Here is a 21,127-nt window from a genome sequence, read left to right on the forward strand (position 1 = left end):
GGATGAATTAAATAAAAAAGCTTTGAAATTTGTTCTTTATCAAAACAAATATGTTACAACAGTATCTCTCCTAAGATTTCTGTATGTTCCTAAGATTCTAAAGAAAATATTCTTTTGATTTTTATGACTTGTGCCTCTTGGTAAAATGCAGATATTGCTTAGACATATGAGAAATTTTATGAATTGAAAATGTGATAAAATCATTGATCCCCCAAATGCATAATTAATTATTTAAAAGAAGAAAATTCCCAAAGAGTAGGAAACTGGAAGAAAATGTCTATTTTCTTCATTCCAAAGACATCCAGAATCTTTATGCTATCCCAATGTTCCCAGAGCTATAACTATACCTGAGTCTGCCCGATTGATTGGTTCTTTGTCACTAAGATTTAATTATGTTAAATGGATCTTAAGAATGTATTTGGAGTTTTCAGCAAGGAAACTCAGGCCCTCTAATTCCTAGGGAACCTTCTCTTATCTAAGAAGTCTGTCTTTTCTGCCTGGGTATGCTGCTTGATAAGAAAAGCATAGGAAACAGTGAGGTAGGTAGAACATAGTGATCAAGTTATTATCAGTTTATAAACAGATCATTTTATATTTTTATTCTATATTCAATTATGGCTTTCTTAGTATTAAAAATGTGGGATTTTCAAGAAAAGAGTGGAAGTAATTTGGGGCAGAGACTTTTTAAGAATTTCTCGTATAACACTGTGTGGACAGCTACTTCTCACCTTCCACCTCCACACGGTCATTAACTCACATTCAGATTAGTAAAAGTAACAGAACAGGGTTGTCAATGTTATTGCTGAGAGAATGTTTAAGGAGACTGATTTTCCTGTAACTATGTAATTCCACAAAGGCCATATACATCGAGACTTTGCGGCCATCTTTATATCTGTAAGCTTGTGAAGTGGCATTAATCCCACTTTGGTAAATAGGCAGATGATTTGGCTTCTCTCAGGCCTAGAATGTTTGGGTCCAAGTGAATTTTCCTATCTTTGGCCGAATAATTCTTTCCTTCAAAAATAGTGATTGATAAACCTGAATAAGACATGGTCCCTCACCTTATATATTTAAACAATTTTATGAGGAAAAAAAAGGTGTAAACCAAACGAGGCAAATAATCCACTTAAGCCTGGATCAAATAAGTGAAGGAAAAACAAACGCACTGTGGTATGACCAATGTGGTACTTTGGGTTCTTTGGATCATTCCAAGGAAAATCTAGTTACCTTATTGATGACCATGACTATACCAAGGCTGAATACACAGGCCTTATCACATTTTCCAAATTAACTCATGGCCAAGAAGGCAAGAATATTAGTTTGCCTTCCTTCTGTGTAATGGTAACTCAGACCACATCTCTAGGTGTCATTTCATTTTTACTCATAATTACCAAACATGCTGTTATGTTGACCCAAATCACAGACTTCTTACTTTTTTTTAAATTTATTAAGACTTTGTTTTTTTAGAGCACTTTTGGGTTCACAGCAAAATTGAGGGAAAGCGATAGATCTATATGTATCCCCCTGCCCCCACACTTGCATCACCTCCCCCTTATTGATATCCCCCACCAAAGTGATATATTTGTTACAATTGGTGAAACTACATTTTCAATCATGACCTGAGCTAAAGTCAGATGCTTCATTGACTGAGCCACCCAGGCATAAATCTTGAATAAAGTTTAGATTTGATAGAAAAAAATAGAGGAGGAAGAAACTCTACCAAACTCATTTACAAGCCCAGCATTATCCTGATACCAAAACCAGACAAAATTGTCACAAGAAAAGAAAATGATAAGCCAATATCCCTGATGACATAGATGCAAAAGCCCCCAACAAAATGTTAGCAAACCAAATTCAACAATACATTAAAAGGATCATACCCCATGATCAAGTTGGATTTATTTCAGGGATCCAAGGATGGTTCAACATCTGCAAATGAATCAATGTCATATACCACATTAACAAAATGAAGGATAAAAATTATATTATCATATCATTAGAGGCAGAAAAAGCATTTGACAAAATTCAACATCTGTTTATGATAAAAACTCTTAACAAAGCTGGTATAGAGGAAACATACCTCAACATATTAAAGGCCATATATGGCAGGCCCATAGCTAACGTCGTATTCAACATTGGATTGGGAATAAGACAAGGATGCCCATTCTCACCACTTTTATTCAACAGAGTATTCAACACAGCAAGTAGGCAATAAAAAGAAATAAAAGGCATCAAAATTGGAAAATGAGAAGTAAAATTGTCACTATTTGCAGATGACATGATACTATATACAGAAAACCTTAAACACTCTGCCAAAAAACTGTTAGAATTAATAAATTCAGTTAAGTTTTAGGATACAAAACCAATACATGAAAACTTGTTGTGTTTCTACAAACAGCAAACTATCAGAAAAAGAAATTAAGAAAACCCATTTACAATTTCATCAAAAGGAATAAAACACCTAGGAATAAATTTACACAAGGAGGTGGGTGGAAGTCCTATACTCTGAAAAGTATAAGATATTGGTGAAAGAAATCTAAGGTTACAAAAATAAGTAGGAAGGTATTCCATTCTCGTGGATTGGAAGAATTAATAGTTAAAAATATCCGTACTACCTAAAGCAATTTAGGATTCAGTGCAATCTCTATCAAAATTCCTATGTCCTTTTTCACAGAAATAGAACAAACAATCCTAAAAATTGGTATGGAACCACAAAAGACTCCAAATGGTCAAAGCAATCTTGAGAAAAAAGAACAAAGCTGAAGGCATCGTGCTTCCTGATTTCAAACTATATTACAAAGCTGTAGCAATCAAAACAATATGGTATTGGCATAAAAATAGACACATAGCTCAATAGAACAGAATAGAGAGCCCAGAAATAAATCCACGCATATATAGTCAATTAATTTACGACAGAGGAGTCAAGAATATACAATGCGGAAAGGACAGTTTCTTTCACCAAAAATGGTGTTGGGAATATTGGACAGCCACATGCAAAAGACTGAAATTGGGCCACAATCTTACAACATACACAAAAGTGAACTCAAAATGGGTTAAAACCTTGATTATAAGACCTAAAACCATAAAACTCCTTGGAGAAAACACAGGCAACTTGACATAGGTCTTGGGATGATTTTTTGTTTTTTTTTTTTTTTTAAGTTTTTTTTTTTTTTTTTAACGTTTATTTATTTTTGGGACAGAGAGAGACAGAGCATGAACGGGGGAGGGGCAGAGAGAGAGGGAGACACAGAATCGGAAACAGGCTCCAGGCTCTGAGCCATCAGCCCAGAGCCCGACGCGGGGCTCGAACTCACGGACCGCGAGATTGTGACCTGGCTGAAGTCGGACGCTTAACCGACTGCGCCACCCAGGCGCCCCTTGGGATGATTTTTTGAATCAGAAGCAAAAATAAACACGTGAGACTACATCAAACTATAAACTTCTGCACAGCAAAGGAAACCATCAACCAAATGAAAATGCAACCTAATGAATGGGAGAAAATATTTTCAAACCATATATTTGATAAGAGGTTAGATCCAAAATATATAAAGAACACATACAACTAAATAGCAAAAAAAAAAAAAATCCAGTTAAAAATGAGAAGAACTGAGTAGACATTCTTCTAAAGAAGTCATACAGAATGGTCAACAGATACATGAAAAGATGGTCTATATCTTTAATCATCAGAGAAATGCAAATCAAAACCACAATCACCACACACCTGTTCGAATGGCTATTATCCACAAGACCAGAAATAGTAAGTGTTGGTGAAGACATAGAGAAAAGGGAAGCCTTAATGCACTGGTGCTGAGAAGGTAAATTGGGGCAGCCACTAGGGAAAACAGTATGGAGGTTTCTCAAAAAATTCAAAATAGGACTACCATATGATCCAGCAATTTCACTTCTGGGTATTTATCCAAAGAAAACAAGAAAACCCATTTGAAAAATTAAAAAAAAATCAAAACAACTTTTCCTGTAGGAGCTAGTAAGGTTGAGAGAAGCATGACCACCTTCTCTTCCTGCCATGGCGTGCGCGTGCCCACTGATATCCACGTACTCTGAAAAAGGGGAGTCATCTGGCAAAAATGCCACTTTGCCTGGCATGTTTAGGACTCCCATTTGACCAGGTATTGTGAACTTTGCTCACCCCAACTTGTGCAAAAACAATGGACAGCCCCATGCTGTCAGTGAATTAGCAGGCCATCCAACCAGTGCTGAGGCGTGGGGTTCACGTTGCCCGCCAGAGTTGGAAGCAGTGGGATTCACAGTTCTGGCCAAGGTACTTTTGGAGACATGTGGTGGGGGCTGCATGTTTGCACAAACCAAAACCTGGTGCCATTGTCACTGCATGGTGAACACAGCACACGAGTGATATGCCATCTGCTCTTCCCCCGCTGCCTCGGCCTTCCCAGCTCTGGTCATGTCTTCATGTCATCCTACTGAGGGAACTCCTGGACCATTTTTGGTGGTTGAAGGTACAGTTGAAGGCTACAATAAGACCAAGCAGGTTGTTTTGCTTCTTAAGAAACTTAAGGCCTGGAGTGATAGCAAAAAGTTCTGTGCCTCTCAGCAAATGAGAGCTGGCAGGGGCAAAATGAGAAGCTGTTGTTGTATCCATCGCAGAGGACCCTGCCTCATCTATAACGAGGGACACCATATCATCAACACCTTCAGAAACATCCCTGGAATTACTCTACTTAATGCAAGCAAACCGAACATTTTGGAACTTGTTCCTGGTGAGCATGTGGGACATTTCTGCATTTGGACTGAAAGTGCTTCCCATAGGTTACATAATCTGCATGGCACTTGACATAAAGCTGCCTCCCTCGAGAGCAACTACAGCCTTCTCATGCACAAGTTGCTCAGTACAGACGTTACCAGAATCTTGTAAAGCCCAGAAATCCAGAGAGACCTCCGAGCACCACACAAGAGGATTCATCACAGTCCTAAAGAAGAATCCGCTGAAAAAGCTGAGAATTGTGTTGAAGCTAAACCCATATGCGAAGACTGCAAGCCAGAACACCGTTCTTTACCAGAGCAAGAATCACAGACTCCAGATGGATGAGGCAGCTGCAGCATTAGAAGCCAAATCAGATGAGAAGGGAGCCTGTGACAGGGAAGAAAGGAAAGGACAGAAAGGGAAGGGAAGGCGAAAGGGAAAGGGAAAGGAAAGGAAGAAGCAGAGGAAGCCTCTGGGGGAAAAAAAGTTGCAGCTACCAAGAAACCAGCAGCTGAGAAAAAGCCTGCAGAAAAGAAACCCACACACTACAGAAGAAAAGAAACCTGCTGTGTAAACTTAAATGTGTTTATTCCATAAATGCCCAATCATTTTTGACAGCTAATTTTGAATAAATATCTGATAAAAAGGTAGTGAGGGGGAAGAAAAGATCCAAACAGTATCGTATTGGCATATAACACCTCTGTGTTCACTGCAGAGTTATTTACAATAGCTAAGACATGGAAACAACCTAAGTGTCCATCGATGGATGAATAAAGAACGTGTGGTTCTTTATTTAAACACAATAATATTCAGCTATTAGAAGAGTGAAAACTTGCTATTTGTGACAATATGGGTGGACCTAATAGGCATTATGCTAAGTGAAATAAATCAGAGAGACAAACACCATGTGATCTCTCTTACACGTGGAAACTTAAACAAACAAGCAAACAAAACAAGCTTAGAGATACAGAGAACAGATTGGTGGTTGTCAGAGATGGAGGCTAGGAAGTGGGAGAAATGGGTGAATAATTTTTAGTTTAAATAAATTGAATTAACAATAAATTTCTAAAGTTAAGCAATTAAAATCCAAAAGTAGATTCAAAAATGATACATCATCACCAAGATATAGTCCACAAAATCAAAGATACTTGAATAACAGAAAAGCAATAAATAAAAATCCATTACATTATAAAATTAGAGAAGTATCATATGATCATCTTCATTGATATCAAATGATTTTTGACAAAATTCACAGCAATTCTTGTTCCAATCATTCAGATGGACTTTTCCTGTAACATCATTAAGCATATATGTGAAGTATATGCATATACATGTATATCTCATCATATATATACAGATATGCATATATTTGCACACTTATATCAGTATATAGACATATATACATATGTATTCACATGTGTATGTGCATGGGTATATATGCATAAATACATATATAAATGTCTATATATTAGTACAAATTAACATTAGTGTCAAATAACACTAAATATTGTTTAGAGACACATATATATGTAGTAAACATGTAAAGATGTAAATGGAAATGAAAAATACCAATTCAGGATTCAGAAGGAAAAGAGGCAGCACAAGATTGGCAAATATAATTAGGGGTCCAACTATATATATAATTTCTATTTCTTGAGTTGGCAGATGGGTACCTAGGGTTTCATTTTTCTCTGTACAGTTTTTGTATGTCTGATATAGTTCAGGAGAAAAGGAGATAAAAGGAGAAGAGAACACAGCTTTTTGAAATCAAGACAAAACTCAGTTCCAATCTCATCCCTGCAGTTTCCTGGCTGTGAAACCTTGACTAGGTTATTCAACTTCCCTGAGCTTGAGTTTCAACTGTAAAATGAGGGTAATAACAGCTTATCCACTTCCTGAAACTATGTTTCATTATTTAGCAGAGTAATAAACACCTAGTGTTCACTTAATGTATTTGATACTTTTCCTGAATTATTTCAATAAGGCCAACTTTAATTAAGTGTGTATATGTGCATTCCAAATGTGTGTGGGGGGGCATGTTTACAGGGCAAATACATTTCGGTTTCTTGGAGCACAACACTTGGGTTCCTATGATTTTACCATCCTTTTTTTACATATAAAGTTTTTATTTTGCTCTTCCTGTTTTAATTTTAAACATAGAAGGGACCATTTCTAGACAATCAATAGAACAGCTGCTAGGGGAAAAAATAGAAATAAAAGGGCTAAATGATTGAACGTTGACACTTAAAACAATAGTTTTGCAGTTAACAGCTGTGTATCCCAGAAATAAAATATCTGATAAATACTCATAACAAAGAGCAAAAATTGCTGTCTAATACGGAGAATTCATAGCTGGAGAGCTAAGAACTATTGAAAAACAATGACAAAATTTCAGTATTGACCTTAATTTTCTAAATGAGTTATAGTTACATGATAAGAAACAATGAAAAGAATAATAAATCCCCTCACAAAGTCTAAATTTTATGGCGTTCAAGGCATAAATGAGCACTGTGAAATATATTTTAGATATCATTTTAAACTTTTAAAACATGTTTTGAATACTGAACAACAAATGTAGGTCATTGTCAACGGCGATGTTCTCCTTTAATTCCGACAATTTGTCTCTGTTCTTGTCCTCTTACTCTACCGACAGACATCACACCATGTCTCTCTCTCTCTTTCTCTCTCTCTCTCACACACACACACACACACACACACACACACACACGCCAGTCTTTTGTCTTTCATCCTCTCAGTGGAGTAATCCTTTGTCTTCTCTCTGTGAAGACAGCTTGTGGAATTAGCGTCGATACCCAAATGTGAAGTCACATTTGCTGAATGTAACACATTGAGCAAGTTTTTGCCTCTCTGAGCTTTAGTTTTATTGCAAAATAGGGATTAAAGTGAGCTAACATATAACACAGACCTTTAAGAAAAAATTTAGAGTCATCACTCAAATGCAAGATATTATTAATCTCAGGAAATACTGTAAACTGGGTAGTAAAAAGGACCAGTTTCTAGGTGGTTCTTCTCCCAGGAAACAAAACAAGCGCCTTAGTGTCTATTTGGCTTCCTGTTTCTGTATCTCCCAACAACAGCAAAAAGCAGATGTATGTGAACATTTCTCTGTTGTCTTCCTACACTTGATCTTAGGCAAAAGGCCGAGAAGCTCTATTATCTTCCTTAGGTTATATGCACTTCACAGTTCATGTGGATTACATAAGTTTTTGTTCCTTCATTTAACAAATACTAATTAAATGCCTTTATACTTTTCACATGTCAGGCACTGCACTAGGTGTTTTGGACACATCCATTAAAAGAAACAAAGATCCTTGCCCTCTTGGAGCTTAGCATTCTATCTGGGGGTAGGAGGTGGGGGGTGGAGGAGGCAGAAGACAATGAATAATAAATATTGGAAAAAAAAGTAATATTCACAAGCATGTTAGAAGATGGTAAATTCTATGGTGAAAAAATGGACAGAGAAAGGAAAGGAAATGGAGAGAGTTTTGAGGAAGAGGTTGTAATCTAGGTGGAAGGAGAGGCTGGGTACACCATCTAATTGGGTAGGTCTCCATGAGGAAGCGACTTTTGAATAAAGACTTGAAGGGCGAGGGAATTACTCAAGAGAATATCTAGAAAAGAACTTTCCATGAAAGGGAATACTTAGTGCCAAAGACCAAAGGTGGAACTTTCTTGTCCTGTTTGACAGAGCAACCAGGCCCTTGTGTGTGGAGAGGGGTGAGTCTGGGGAGAGTACGAGGAAAGGAAGTTGGAAAATAACATCTTCAAAAATACCTTACTAAAATACCTAAAAATATCTTACTTAAAACTCGTGACTCTTACCAAAACTTTCAAAAAAAACTTTCCATACATTTTAAAAGCCATGACTTCAATTTTTGTTCTGATGCCTATGATTATTTCCATGAATAATTGACTACCTTGTGTTACACGTTACTGGTAGAACACATTTGGTATCCCGCCATTTACCCTTCTCCTTCAGCCTCTTCCCTCTTTTATGGCTATCATCAGCTTTGAAAAGCAGGAGGCCCTCTCCCACATACCCTGAACTTGTTCTCACAGCTGCTCCCTGGAGGTTGTAGTTTCTCTCCAGGTTTTATCCTCGCTCCCCATCAAAGTCCCTCTAAATTGTTATTCCGCAGGGAAAGCCTTTTCTTTCCCTTTATGTCCTTCATCCAGCTGCCCAAAGAAAATTACTGTTAACAAGAGAGAAAACCTAATGAGTCCTCATTCTATTTCATTACAAAGAAGAGGAGAACAGGGTAAACCCAAGTCATAGATCGCGTAATTTAAAAATCAACTCTGTCTGTCCCAAGTTGAAGTCAAAGAAATGGAGGTGAAAAGGTGTTCACTGCTTTTCTTTCATCACAAAGAACAGTGTGGTGTTGTAGTCTCTTACTGCTTATCCCAGGCAGGGATCTTACATTTACCTCTAAGACATAAGAGAAAGTAGGCTTTCCTCCATCAAAATTTCTTCCTCGGCTCAGACTTTGTTTCACTGAATTAAATTTATATTTAGCAGATAAAGCTATTTAGTATTTTGCCAGGTTTGCACTAGGAAGGGTTTAGATTTTTTTTCTCAGAAATTTTAATAAAACATAAACTGGTTCCACCAGGATTATTTTTAAAAATTCAGACTATCTGATCTTTAGGGCAGGATTTTTTTTTTTGAACAGCTGTAATTATTTTCTAACACCTTCTGTAATACATCATTGTGCCGTTTTAGCACATTTGGGTAATAAATTTTTTATTCATTTTACCCAAATTCTGACATCCTATAGATCTGGCATTAAATTATTTTGTTTAGGATTCTACTTTTAAGTAGCTGGATGTCAAAATAACTTAAAAGGATGTTGTAAGAAGAATGAACAAAGAGAAAACAACCCTCCTTCACTGTGGCAGGTTTCTATGGATGCACTTCTGTGTATAATAGAAGATCATGTCACTGAGGAATCTAGTATAAAGAGGACATTTGAGAGAGCTTGCATTCTTCGCTAAGTAGGGGCCGTTAATTGGTTCAGTTCAAAGAAAGAGCCCTGAAATGTATTGTATTTCTCTATATTCTTATTTCGCCTCTACAACTAGTTTGCTTTATTTTGATTTACCCACTTCTCCTGTTCTACCACCCATATACACACACTCCCTTTGCTGGAAATGCTATCTTCTTTAATGGCAGTGAATAGAATCATCATCGTTTTCCAAACCTCTAAGCAGTAGACAGACATATTTTCTGATGTGTTTTCCTCAGAGGAGGTCAAGTTTACTATTTCCCCTTTGTTTAGAAATCCCAAGGCTCATGCTGTGTCTGGGCCATCCCTCAGGTTCCCTTGAAAAGAGTTAAATGAAACGGGTAAACACAAACACTAGAGAGTTTCCTTCTGCCAGTTTTCAAGATTAATGTAGTTCTTCTTTGACCACAATGACCATATTAACCAGTCAATCAATAATAAAGAATAGAGGAAAATAAAAAGTGGGGTATCTTGAAAACATCAGCAAAAAAAAAAAATCATGAGAAATATTAGCATAGTTGACTGTATAATGAGTTTGTCTTTATAAAATTAAATACATTTCCATATATCACAAAACTATCATAAATACAGATAGTGTAATCCTGGAAAGGAATACAAAGAAATGTGTGTCATTGGTTATCTCTGCTGAAGGGAATGGAGAGGTTAATTTTAAATAAAACCGACTACTACCCTAGTGGTAGAGTAGTGAAATGGGCACTCTTTGAAATTGCTGGTGAATGTCTAAATTAAGCATTCTGTCAAGAAAGCAATTTTCAGTATCGATCAAGGACCTTGAAAGTTTTCATGACTTTAACTTTAGTAATTCCATTTTTTTAGGAATTTATTCTAAGCTAAAATGGAGAGGAGAGTTTTTGGTTGTTTTTTCCCCCCAAATTTTGTTACTGAAGTGTTTTTTATAGAAGTGAAAATGTAGGAAAACTTAAAAGCCCCAAATTGGATAGGATTAGGTAATCTCTTTTTTATTTCCCAGTTATTTTGTACAAAAGCTTACTAAAACAGCCATCATACTTGGTTCTTTTCATTTGCATGGTTATCTTCTTAAGAAATGAGTGCTCAGGGGGGCGCCTGGATGGCTCACTTGGTTGAGCATCTGACTCTTGAATTCAGCTCAGGTCCTAGTTCCAGGGGCATGCAATCACACCCCACAGCTGGCTCCACGTGGAGCCTACTTAAGATTCTCTCTCTCTCTCTCTCTCTCTCTCTGCCCCTCTCCCCTACTCATGTGTGTTCTCTCTCTCTGAAAGAAAATAAGATTTATTTATTTCTTTTTTTATATATGAAGTTTATTGACAAATTGGTTTCCATACAACACCCAGTGCTCATCCCAAAAGGTGCCCTCCTCAATACCCATCACCCACCCGCCCCTCCCTCCCACCCCCCATCAACCCTCAGTTTGTTCTCAGTTTTTAACAGTCTCTTATGCTTTGGCTCTCTCCCACTCTAACCTCTTTTTTTTTTTTCCTTCCCCTCCCCCATGGGTTTCTGTTAAGTTTCTCAGGATCCACATAAGAGTGAAACCATATGGTATCTGTCTTTCTCTGTATGGCTTATTTCACTTAGCATCACACTCTCCAGTTCCATCCACGTTGCTACAAAAGGCCATATTTCATTTTTTCTCATTGCCACGTAGTATTCCATTGTGTATATAAACCACAATTTCTTTATCCATTCATCAGTTGATGGACATTTAGGCTCTTTCCATAATTTGGCTATTGTTGAGAGTGCTGCTATGAACATTGGGGTACAAGTGCCCCTATGCATCAGTACTCCTGTATCCCTTGGGTAAATTCCTAGCAGTGCTATTGCTGGGTCATAGGGTAGGTCCATTTTTAATTTTCTGAGGAACCTCCACACTGCTTTCCAGAGCGGCGCACCAATTTGCATTCCCACCAACAGTGCAAGAGGGTTCCCGTTTCTCCACATCCTCTCCAGCATCTATAGTCTCCTGATTTGTTCATTTTGGCCACTCTGACTGGTGTGAGGTGATACCTGAGTGTGGTTTTGATTTGTATTTCCCTGATAAGGAGCGACGCTGAACATCTTTTCATGTGCCTGTTGGCCATCTGGATGTCTTCTTTAGAGAAGTGTCTATTCATGTTTTCTGCCCATTTCTTCACTGGGTTATTTGAAAATGCAGCTTCTAAAAAGAATTTTCATCTCTGTGGGGTACCTGGGTGGGTCAGTCAGTTAAGTGTCCCACTCAATTTCGGCTCACATCATGATGATCTCATGGTACATGAGTGTGAGCCCCACGTTGGGCTCTGCACTGACAGTGCGGAGCCTGCTTGGGATTTTCTGTCTCCCTCTCTCTCTGCCTCTCTCTCTGTCTCTCAAAAATAAATAAATAAACATTAATTTTTTTTTTCATCTCTGTAACCCCAGAGCCTCCTATAATAACTGGGGCCCGTGAGGTTCTCAGTTAATATTTGTAAAATCAGTAAAATTTCACTTTATCTGTCATACAATCCATAATGACCAGTAAGATTACTATTTTTCCCCACCCCCCACTGCCTACACACCCATAAACATGAGAATAATTCATTCCATTTTTGCAGTTTAGCAAATTGGATTGTTTAAAACAAACTGAATTTAGGTATATCCATTTATACATATAGATAGAGCTATTGGCACAGTCATAAACAAACTGAATTATATCTCAGTATATTACCATGGCTGGTAATAATGTAAAGATAATAATAAGTAAGATAAGAATATATTTCAATTCAGATTTAAGATTTTATATGTAATTTTCAATGCTTGGGAAAACCAACCAATTCAATATCAAATGAATCCCAGAAGATATGTGAAGCTGATCAATGTGGAATAAAAATTATAGAGTTTAGAAAATCGATGTCATATATGTATATACGAAGATTCAGGCCATTTTCTGTATCTTAAAAGTAATTTTAACTAAGATGTTTTAAGAGGCAGTCTATTGAGTGTAAGTCTCCTAATTCAGCTCAATTACACCCCAGAGCAATGAGAAAAATTGCAGGTGAGTTCACAAGACACTGTGGGAAAACTGTTTTAGACTGTTATTGGGAAGTTGTCTGTACATAGAAGTGTAATAGCTGCACTTCAATCCAATTCTGGTCTTTGCAATTTCCTCTAAGATGTGCCAATCCTCAGTAAATTGTATGAGAAGGGAACAATGAAATCATTACTTACCTGAATTGTAATACATTCGTATCTTACTCTAGGAGTAGAATTAAATAAATCAATAGATGGAAGGGTTCATGTGTAGAAGATTGAAGTGCCCACACATGCAACTTTTATTCAGAGTTTGAGGGTGGGAGGAGATAGAAAACTATTTCAATATTAAAGAATTAGAATACTAGTGGAATTTTTAAAAAGAATGAATAATTAAATCCACGTAATTACCAAGTATGTCTTAATGTCATGTAACTCTGGATAACATTTAAAAATCATATATGAAAAAAATGAACAGCTAAATGATGGGCAAGAGAGAGAAAATGCACCTTAACCAACTCAAATAAGTCCTCTAGAAAGGAGAAGAAAGGAAGAGAGGGAAGGAGAAAGGAAAGGAGGAGCAAAAGAAGGAAGGAATCTAGAGCTTGTATAGTACCTAAGCCACTGTCTTATAGGGTATTGACTACCTCCTGGCCAGGTGGGCAGTAGACATGATCTTGTCAAGCCTAAAGGCAGAAACAATACGGCATACCAGAAACATGGACTTTGAAGTAAAGGTCCTATAGTTCTGAAACTCAGTTTTACAATGACCAGCTAAGACAGTCTGATCAAAATAATTCCTTAAGGCTCTATATCTACATGTGCAAACAAGCTTTATCTGTATCATAATATCTTATAGGGTAAAATCATATATTTTCCCTTTAATAAATGTTTTTCTAAGTGCTTCTCAGTAAATAACACCTTTCCTTTTTCTCAGAGCTACAGGGAAAAAAGGGGGTACATACCAATCAAAGCTATGTTTAGTTGCAAACGTTATTTTCTGAATTCTTCAAGATTGGTGTTGCAACTTTTTAGATGATTGGGATTTTTGTAGCTCCAAGAATCCTGAAAGTGAAGCTGAGTTTTAAATTAAGGACTCTGGGTCCAAGACTCAATGTAGCGAAAGTGTAACTGTGTTTATGCCCTAAAAAGCTGTTTGGACACATTTCCTTGCATTCAGGCCTTCAAGTAAAGTTTGTTAAATAATGATAGGTAGGTTTGAATATTTCAATGAATATGGATAATTTAATGTGACAGGAAAAATGGTAACACTCATAACCCATTTTTCCCAGGCCTCATTGTCCTGAAAGAATAAAAAAAGCATGTGTCAGAGTAAGAGTAAAGACAGCAAACAGCAAATAGATGGAACCCTAACCCACTGGTCATTCCTTCATTTCATTCAACAGATATTAATTAAGATATTAATGAGTATCACATATGAACCAAGCACTCTGCTAGGCACTGTGGGTATAATGGTGAACAAGTGTAGACGTGGTCTTTCGTGTACTTTACAATCTGGGAAACGCAATTGAGCAAATAACAAGGAAATCTTACCTAAATTTGGGAAAGGGGAAGAGCTGCGGTTAAGATGGGTATCCCTAAGGAAGGAATGCTTGAGCTGAGTTACGATGTATCACCTGGAGTTAACCAGGTAAGGGAGGGGGCACAAGGTCAGGGGGAGTATTAAGGACAGACAGAAAACTATTTGCAATGATCCTGTTGTCAGAGGGAAATGATCACATCTGGGAATGAAAGAAAATCGAAATAGCTGGGATAGGAGGGGAGCTGTGCAGAGAATAGTTGAAGGGGAAAGGAGTGGTTGGTAAAGGTCAGGCTTGATTTTCATCTTAAATGCAGAGAAGTCAGTGAAGGAGTTTAAGCTGGAGAAGCAGTGTGGAGAGAAAAGAGTAATATGATTAGATTTGCCTTTTGAAAAAAACCACTGGTCCTGAAGTGTGGAGAGCCTATGGTTGGGAGGGAGGGGCAAAGGTAGATGAATTAGGAGGCTACTGCAGTAAATGGTGCAGATCTAAGTCTGTTGCAGAACTTTTTAGCCACTCTTTCCTCCCTAGGAGGCTAGGAAAACTACTTTATTTCCCAGAGAAAACCTGCCCTATAGTGGAGATGGAAAGAAGTCAATTAATTGAATATTTAGAAGACGAAATTGGCAAGACAGAATAATGCATTGGATATGGTTGCCAGATGCAAGAGTTAGTCAAGAGTTTGTACAACTGGATGAATAAGAATGTCCTTCATTTGGGGAACAATAGAAACTTATTATAAGTGAAATGGGTAATGTTTGTTGAGCATTTACTGGATAGAGCAACATTGTTCTAAATGCTTTGCACATTTTCTTAAATTTGTTTTCTTACAACTCTATGATATAGGTACTAATACTGTTTTCTCCATATTATAGATGAAGAACTGAGGCAAAGTAAGTTGTGTTCATTTTTACACTTAGATACAAGTGAGTGGATCTATGTATTGAGTCCAGAGCTATGCTTTTAACGACTTTACTATGCTTTCCCCCTGTTCAAGATATGTTTCCCTTAGCTCAAACAAATGGAGCTCTTTCTCCTTCCCACCTCATGGCCTTCATTGTCTTTCAGTGGTCAGTTTCAGTGCTCACAACAAAAGCTTCCTAGAAGCTAAGTTGCTGTCAATTCTCCAGACTGGTATGTATTTACATCTCTGTGTTGATAATCGCCTCTCCAGGCCATAAGTTATTGCTATAATTTGAGGTTGACAGATGCATGGAAGAAGGTTCCAATTTTCATTCCTAATGGTCCAATGCAGGTTTATGGACAAATGGATTTTCTTAGTCTGCTCAGACTGCCATAACAAAATACCATAGACTGGATGGCTTCACTGACAAAAATTTATTTTCTCACTATGTTGGAAGCTGGAAGTCTAAGATCAGGGTGCCAGCATGGTTGGGTTCTGGTGAGAGCTCTCATCCTGACTTACAGATGGCTGCCTTATCACTGTATCCTCATGTGGCCTTTCCTTGATGTTTGCGTGTTGAGAGAGATAGAGGGAGAAAGGCCGTGGGGGAGAGAGAGAGGAGTTAATTTTCTCTCTTCCTCTTCTTATTAGACCACCAATTCTATTGAGCTAGGATCCCAGCATTATGGATTTGTTTAACCTTAGTTATCTCCTAAAGGCCCTGTCTATAAAAATATAGTCACATTTGAGGTTAAACCTTCAACATATGAATTTGGACCGAGTACAACTGAGTCCATAGCATGGACGCAAGGGTCTGCTTTAAGAAAAATAACATAGAATTAGTTCAAAGCTTCTCGAAGGCCCCTGAAATGATACTTCTCCAGGTTCAATAACTTTACCTCTGATTAGGAAGTCATTAGACTTCCATTCAGATCTAACTTGGGAGTGTTGGGGGAATGGTACAGGGAATTCATGGAAAAGAAGAGAGCTTTGGGAAGCAAATCTTCGTTCAGTGAACATGACAATACAGCAGGAGGCCATCCCTGCAGGAAGTGTTGATCATGGCTGCTTCAGAAATCCCAAACCCTCAATCACAATAATCACCAATGTCCATGTCAAACAATAAAGTCCAAGAGGACTTGCTCAGTATCATAGGTGCAATACCTCCTATGGACTCCAGTAATAAGTAGAACAGGTTCTGAAGTGAGCTGGAGGTCCAAACACAGCAGGTGAGGATATCTGCCAGAGAAACCACCAAAACTGTGATTTTGCCATTCAGTGGTATAGGCTGGTATAGCCTGAGACACACAAATTACACCATCTTGTGACCCCACCCGACCCAGGTTATCGTGACTCTAATTTCAACAGTCAAATTTAGACTAAAATACTCTTCTTCCACCGATGTTAAATTCTAAGAGTCATCCCCAAGTACACTACTCATGCATCCTCATTCTTCAGTGGTACAACTCCATCCCCTGTATTCTAGTGACCAAGCATTATGTTTCACCCAGGACTGAGGAATTTGGGGGAATGCAGCCTTTTCAGTGCTAAAACCTAGACAGTAAACCAAGACATGTGGTCACCCCCAGGCTAACTTCTACCCTAAGAATGTAGGAGAGTCCTGCTAGGTAGGACCAGAAGAAATATTCTCCCCTTGCCCCCAAAACAGAGTGGCCCAGCCTCAGCTGATAATCTTCCATTCTGATTTCACTCAGAGTCAGATCCTTCTTCCTCAGACTCCTGGGAGATAAAGGCCACTGTTTAAATCAGTTTGGAACTCAGAGCCTTTGTATTAATTACAAAAACAGGTTGTGGGCCCGTGACTGTAATTTGCTAATTTTATTTCTTAAGATATTGCATTAAATATTATTTATCTTGGGGTGCCAGGGTGGCTCAGTCAGTTAAGCACCCCACTCTTGGTTTCAGCTCAGGTCATGATCTCACAATTCCATGAGTTCAAACCCTACATTAGGCTCCACATGAGCAAAGCACCCATTGCTTAGGATTATCTCTCCCCCTCTCCCTCTCTCTCTGCTTCTCTCTCTCTTTCTTTCTCTCCATAAATAAATAAACCTTAAAATATTGCTTATCTTAATTACTGATTTTTGGATGCCCTTTAAATTGAACTGCCAAGGCTGATGCCTCATTTGCTTTACCCTAGTCTAGTCCTGTCAATAGGCAACAGGCTTGGAACTCAGGTTCCTGGTGGCCAGTCACAGGACCCTAATAGTGCAGTAGTCAGTCTCTCGCATCAAGTGTATCAAATCCTCTTATCAGACTAAAGTGAGGTCCCACCAGCCTGCTAAGTGTGCCCTACAATACTCAAATATGCAGTAGGTGACCAATGTTGACCTTAGGTTCTGGGATCTTTACCATGCTTGTGTTAAAATCATACAATGATGATTTGGCTCTTGGAAAATACATGTTTTTGTATGTTCTTTTACTTTAAGGTATATAATCTGATGCTTGTGTTACCATGTTTGTGTTAAAATCATACAATGATAATTTGGTTCTTAGAAAATAAATATTTTTATGTGTTCTTATACTTTAAGGTGTATAATCTGATGCAAAAAAAAAATAGCATGGTGTTCAAAAGAGCGCAACTCTTGAAATCGAATGAGATCTCTGACACTGACACTACAGTATCTTGGGGAACTTAATTAATTAATTTTAATGAATCCTCAGTTCGACTAACTGTAAAATAAAGATAATACCTACCTCACAGACTTGTTTGTGAGGATTATATAAATTAATGCACATAAAGAATACATCAGCTATGTGACACAGTGAGCATATTGTGATACAATTCTCTCTCTTCACATTTCCTGCCTGGTCTCCTTAGCACTTCTTACAAGAATCCTTTTTGTGACTTTAATGTTTATGGATCTAGAATTTTCTTAAGAATACCCTGAACATATTTTCAAATGTTTTAGAAAGAAAATAGTTATTTTGTCGTTGTACTGTTAGGTTCAAAGTATAGTGTGTTTTGTATTCCCCTGAACTGTTTGATGTCTGAAAAGTAAACAATCAGGCTAAAGGTTTCTAAAATCCAATACGATTTTTAAGAAGTATATTTATTGAGTATGGCAGTTTTCCTCTTCAAGTTCCCTTGATAGTATCAGCACTCTACTTCAGATTTCTAAATAAAAAAATGTTAAGATTTAAATGCTGCTGTGTTCAGTGCTCTCAAACCAGAGCTACCCTTGGGCAAAGGAACGTCCTCCCTCATGCTCTCTCTGTTCCTGAGCTCACTGCTTCCACAGTTATTTTTCTGTAAATTAAGACCTTTCCATCATTGTCAGATGGGAGGAAAACATTCATGGAGTAATCTCCAGTATTTTCCAATTAAAAAAAAACTTGATTTAGAAAGTACATGATAAAAGAAGCTAATAGTAAAATAATGGTGATTGCCTCTCTGACTACTATTTTACCCAGAGTGTAGGGGTATAAGAGCAACGAATTATTTTTAACCTCTTGTTTTGTGCTGCAATAATATCTTAAAGAACACTAGATATCAAAACAGACTACCATCTATTAATAATGCCTACATTTCACTGGGAAATAGAATACATTCAGAATCTAGTACTTTGCTTGTGCTTTATTTCTTAATGAAATTCTGTTATTTTATAGCAACTAATGGAATATACCTCAGGGTCTGATGCCATCAGATGCATTTTAGAAAATTACTATTTTATATGAACACTGGTATGCTTATTTTAATTGATGGTGCTTACATTAAATCATCAGAAAATAGATCTTTTAAAGGAACTAGTGGCAATGATGTTTGTATATTTTTTTCAAAAGTTATAGCATCATCAACTTCCAAATAACTTTGTATATGTGTGAGACATGTATAAGAGACTTGGTTTTATCCTCTGACCTTGACTCAATCATAAGAGTTTAGGGATAGAAGGGGAGCCTGGGTGGCTCAGTTGATTAAGTGTCCGACTCTGGCTCAGGTCACGATCTCACGGCTCGTGGGTTTGAGCCTTGTGTCAGCCTCAGTGCTGACAGCTTAGACCCTGGAGCTTGCTTCAGATTCTGTGTCTATGTCTCTCTCTTCCCCTCCCCTTCTCACTCTCTCTCTCTATCAAAAATAAACATTAAAAAAAATTTTTTTTAAGAGTTTAAGGCTGGAAGAGATCTTAGAGATCTTCTAGTCCAACACATCATTTTAAAGACAGTAAACATTTTAATGACTTGCCCAAGGCCAAAAAGCTGGAGTGAGGCAGATCTAGAACTACGGCCCAAGTCCTCTGGTTTCCAGACCAGTACTTGGCCCACCCAACTACATATTCCATGATCATTACATTGGCCTCCCTGTATCTTCCTATCCACAAATGTTTTTATATGATAAGGAGAAGAGCTACTCACTGCATAGTCCCTTCAGGAAAAAGTGGGGCTGCATGATAGCTTCCAAGAGGAAGGCTTAAAGAAATGAATTCTAATCAAATAGACAACATAAGACATAAACATGTGTTGAAATTTCAGGCAAGAAGAGGAGCTCCTGTCTCTTTTTGTTGTCTTCTTTAAGGAACAAAAGAAAAAGAAAAGAAAAAATTCTAAATGTCTTGAGTTTCAGGAAAAATGTTCTATTAGTGAGTCAGACTCTGAAAATAATGTTAGCAAAGGAAGTGACTGCCAATGCGTGGGTGAGATTTTTTTTAGAAGTCACATGAAAAAAATAGTTCTATGTGTATAGTTCTGAAACATTCTTCCTCCATTCTTCAGGGCTTCCTTGAATGTCCAGGCTGCCTTGAACTAACATGTTTATTTTGCTTTCTTAACTTCTGTTTCATGCAGCTCAACATATAGCCAAAGAACATTGTTATTTTCTTCTAGTAATCCATATACTTCACCATGTTTGTGACTTTGCTATTGTTTTTATTTTCCTGAGATGTCATTTCCCTCCTTCTTCTCCACTTGCCAAAATCTTAGACATCCTTGAGCACCTATTTAATATCACCTCCTCCTTGAAGCCTTTGCCAATCTTTGAATGTCTAAGTAGAAACCACTCCTCATAACACTTTTGTTGTACCTCTTAGAGGAATGAATCCAGTCTACCTTGTTCTGAAGAGTATGTGGCTTTCTTCCCTTTTCAATTCATATCTATTTGAGAACTAGGAAAATAACCTGTCTTTATATGTGCTGGGGATATGTTAAGTACCGAGGATTCCAGAGTAAACACAAAAAAGCCCTTTGCTTCAACAAATTATCTAAAATCTAGCATGCAAATATAATTTAGGTTATATTCCACTTCAGAAAACAGATCTTGACCTAGGATTTGAATGCAAGTATTTTATCTAAGTAGTGAGAAGTAAGAAAATGAGATAGTAAAAGAAAGAATGACAAAAAAGAAGTACACTAATTAATGAGCAGAAATAAAAATAGAGATGGTAGTCAGGGGCTGGGGTGTGGGGGAAATGGAGAGATGTTGGTCAAAAGGTCCAAACCTTCAGCGATAAAATGAGTAAATTCTGGGGAGCTAATGTACAATATGGTGACTACAGTTAATAATACTATTTGTACAGTTGAATTTGCTAAGAGAGTAGATCTTAAGCATTCTCATCACCACAACAATAAAAATATGGTAATTACATAGGGCACCTGGGTGGCTCAGTCCGTTGAGCACCCCACTTTTGATTTTAGCTCAGGTCATGATCCCAGGGCCATGAGATCGAGCCCTGCATCAGGCTCCACTCTGACCATAGAGCCTGCTTAAGATTCTCTCTCCCTCTGCCCCTCTCCCCTGCTTGCACACGCTCTCACTTTCTCTCTCTAAAATAAAATAAACAACAACAAAAAAAATAAGCTAACTATGTGAGGTTACGGATGTGTTGACCAACTTGATTGTGTCTTGTATACATTTCACAATGTATACATATATATAACCATCACATTACACACTTCAAAAAAAACAATGTTATATGTCAATTATTCCTCA

General features: G+C 37.6%; 1 protein-coding gene and 1 pseudogene across 18 annotated transcripts in view; one reads left to right on the plus strand and one right to left on the minus strand.

The window, feature by feature from the left end:
- LOC124518707 (uncharacterized) overlaps positions 1–21,127 on the minus strand; it is a 106,149-nt gene that overhangs the window by 76,897 nt on the left and 8,125 nt on the right. Inside the window, exon 1 of one of the 18 annotated variants that reach the window (XR_006963745.1) lies at positions 1,881–1,914. The exons of 16 other annotated variants lie outside the window; for them this stretch is intronic. Coding sequence is in view for 1 of the 2 variants with exons in the window: in XM_047088756.1 (XP_046944712.1) it covers positions 1,881–1,885 (5 nt within the window). In the remaining variant the exon portion in view is untranslated. Of the gene's footprint in view, positions 1–1,880; positions 1,919–21,127 lie in introns of those variants that run through there. One more of the 18 variants, XM_047088756.1, reaches the window with a different exon arrangement.
- LOC124518702 (60S ribosomal protein L4-like) lies at positions 3,942–5,479 on the plus strand (annotated as a pseudogene).

The sequence above is a fragment of the Lynx rufus genome, unplaced genomic scaffold (genome assembly GCF_022079265.1).
Source record: "Lynx rufus isolate CCGP_SWC_20201006 ecotype Redwood Valley unplaced genomic scaffold, mLynRuf1.p SCAF_1, whole genome shotgun sequence".
Taxonomy (NCBI): Eukaryota; Metazoa; Chordata; class Mammalia; order Carnivora; family Felidae; genus Lynx; species Lynx rufus.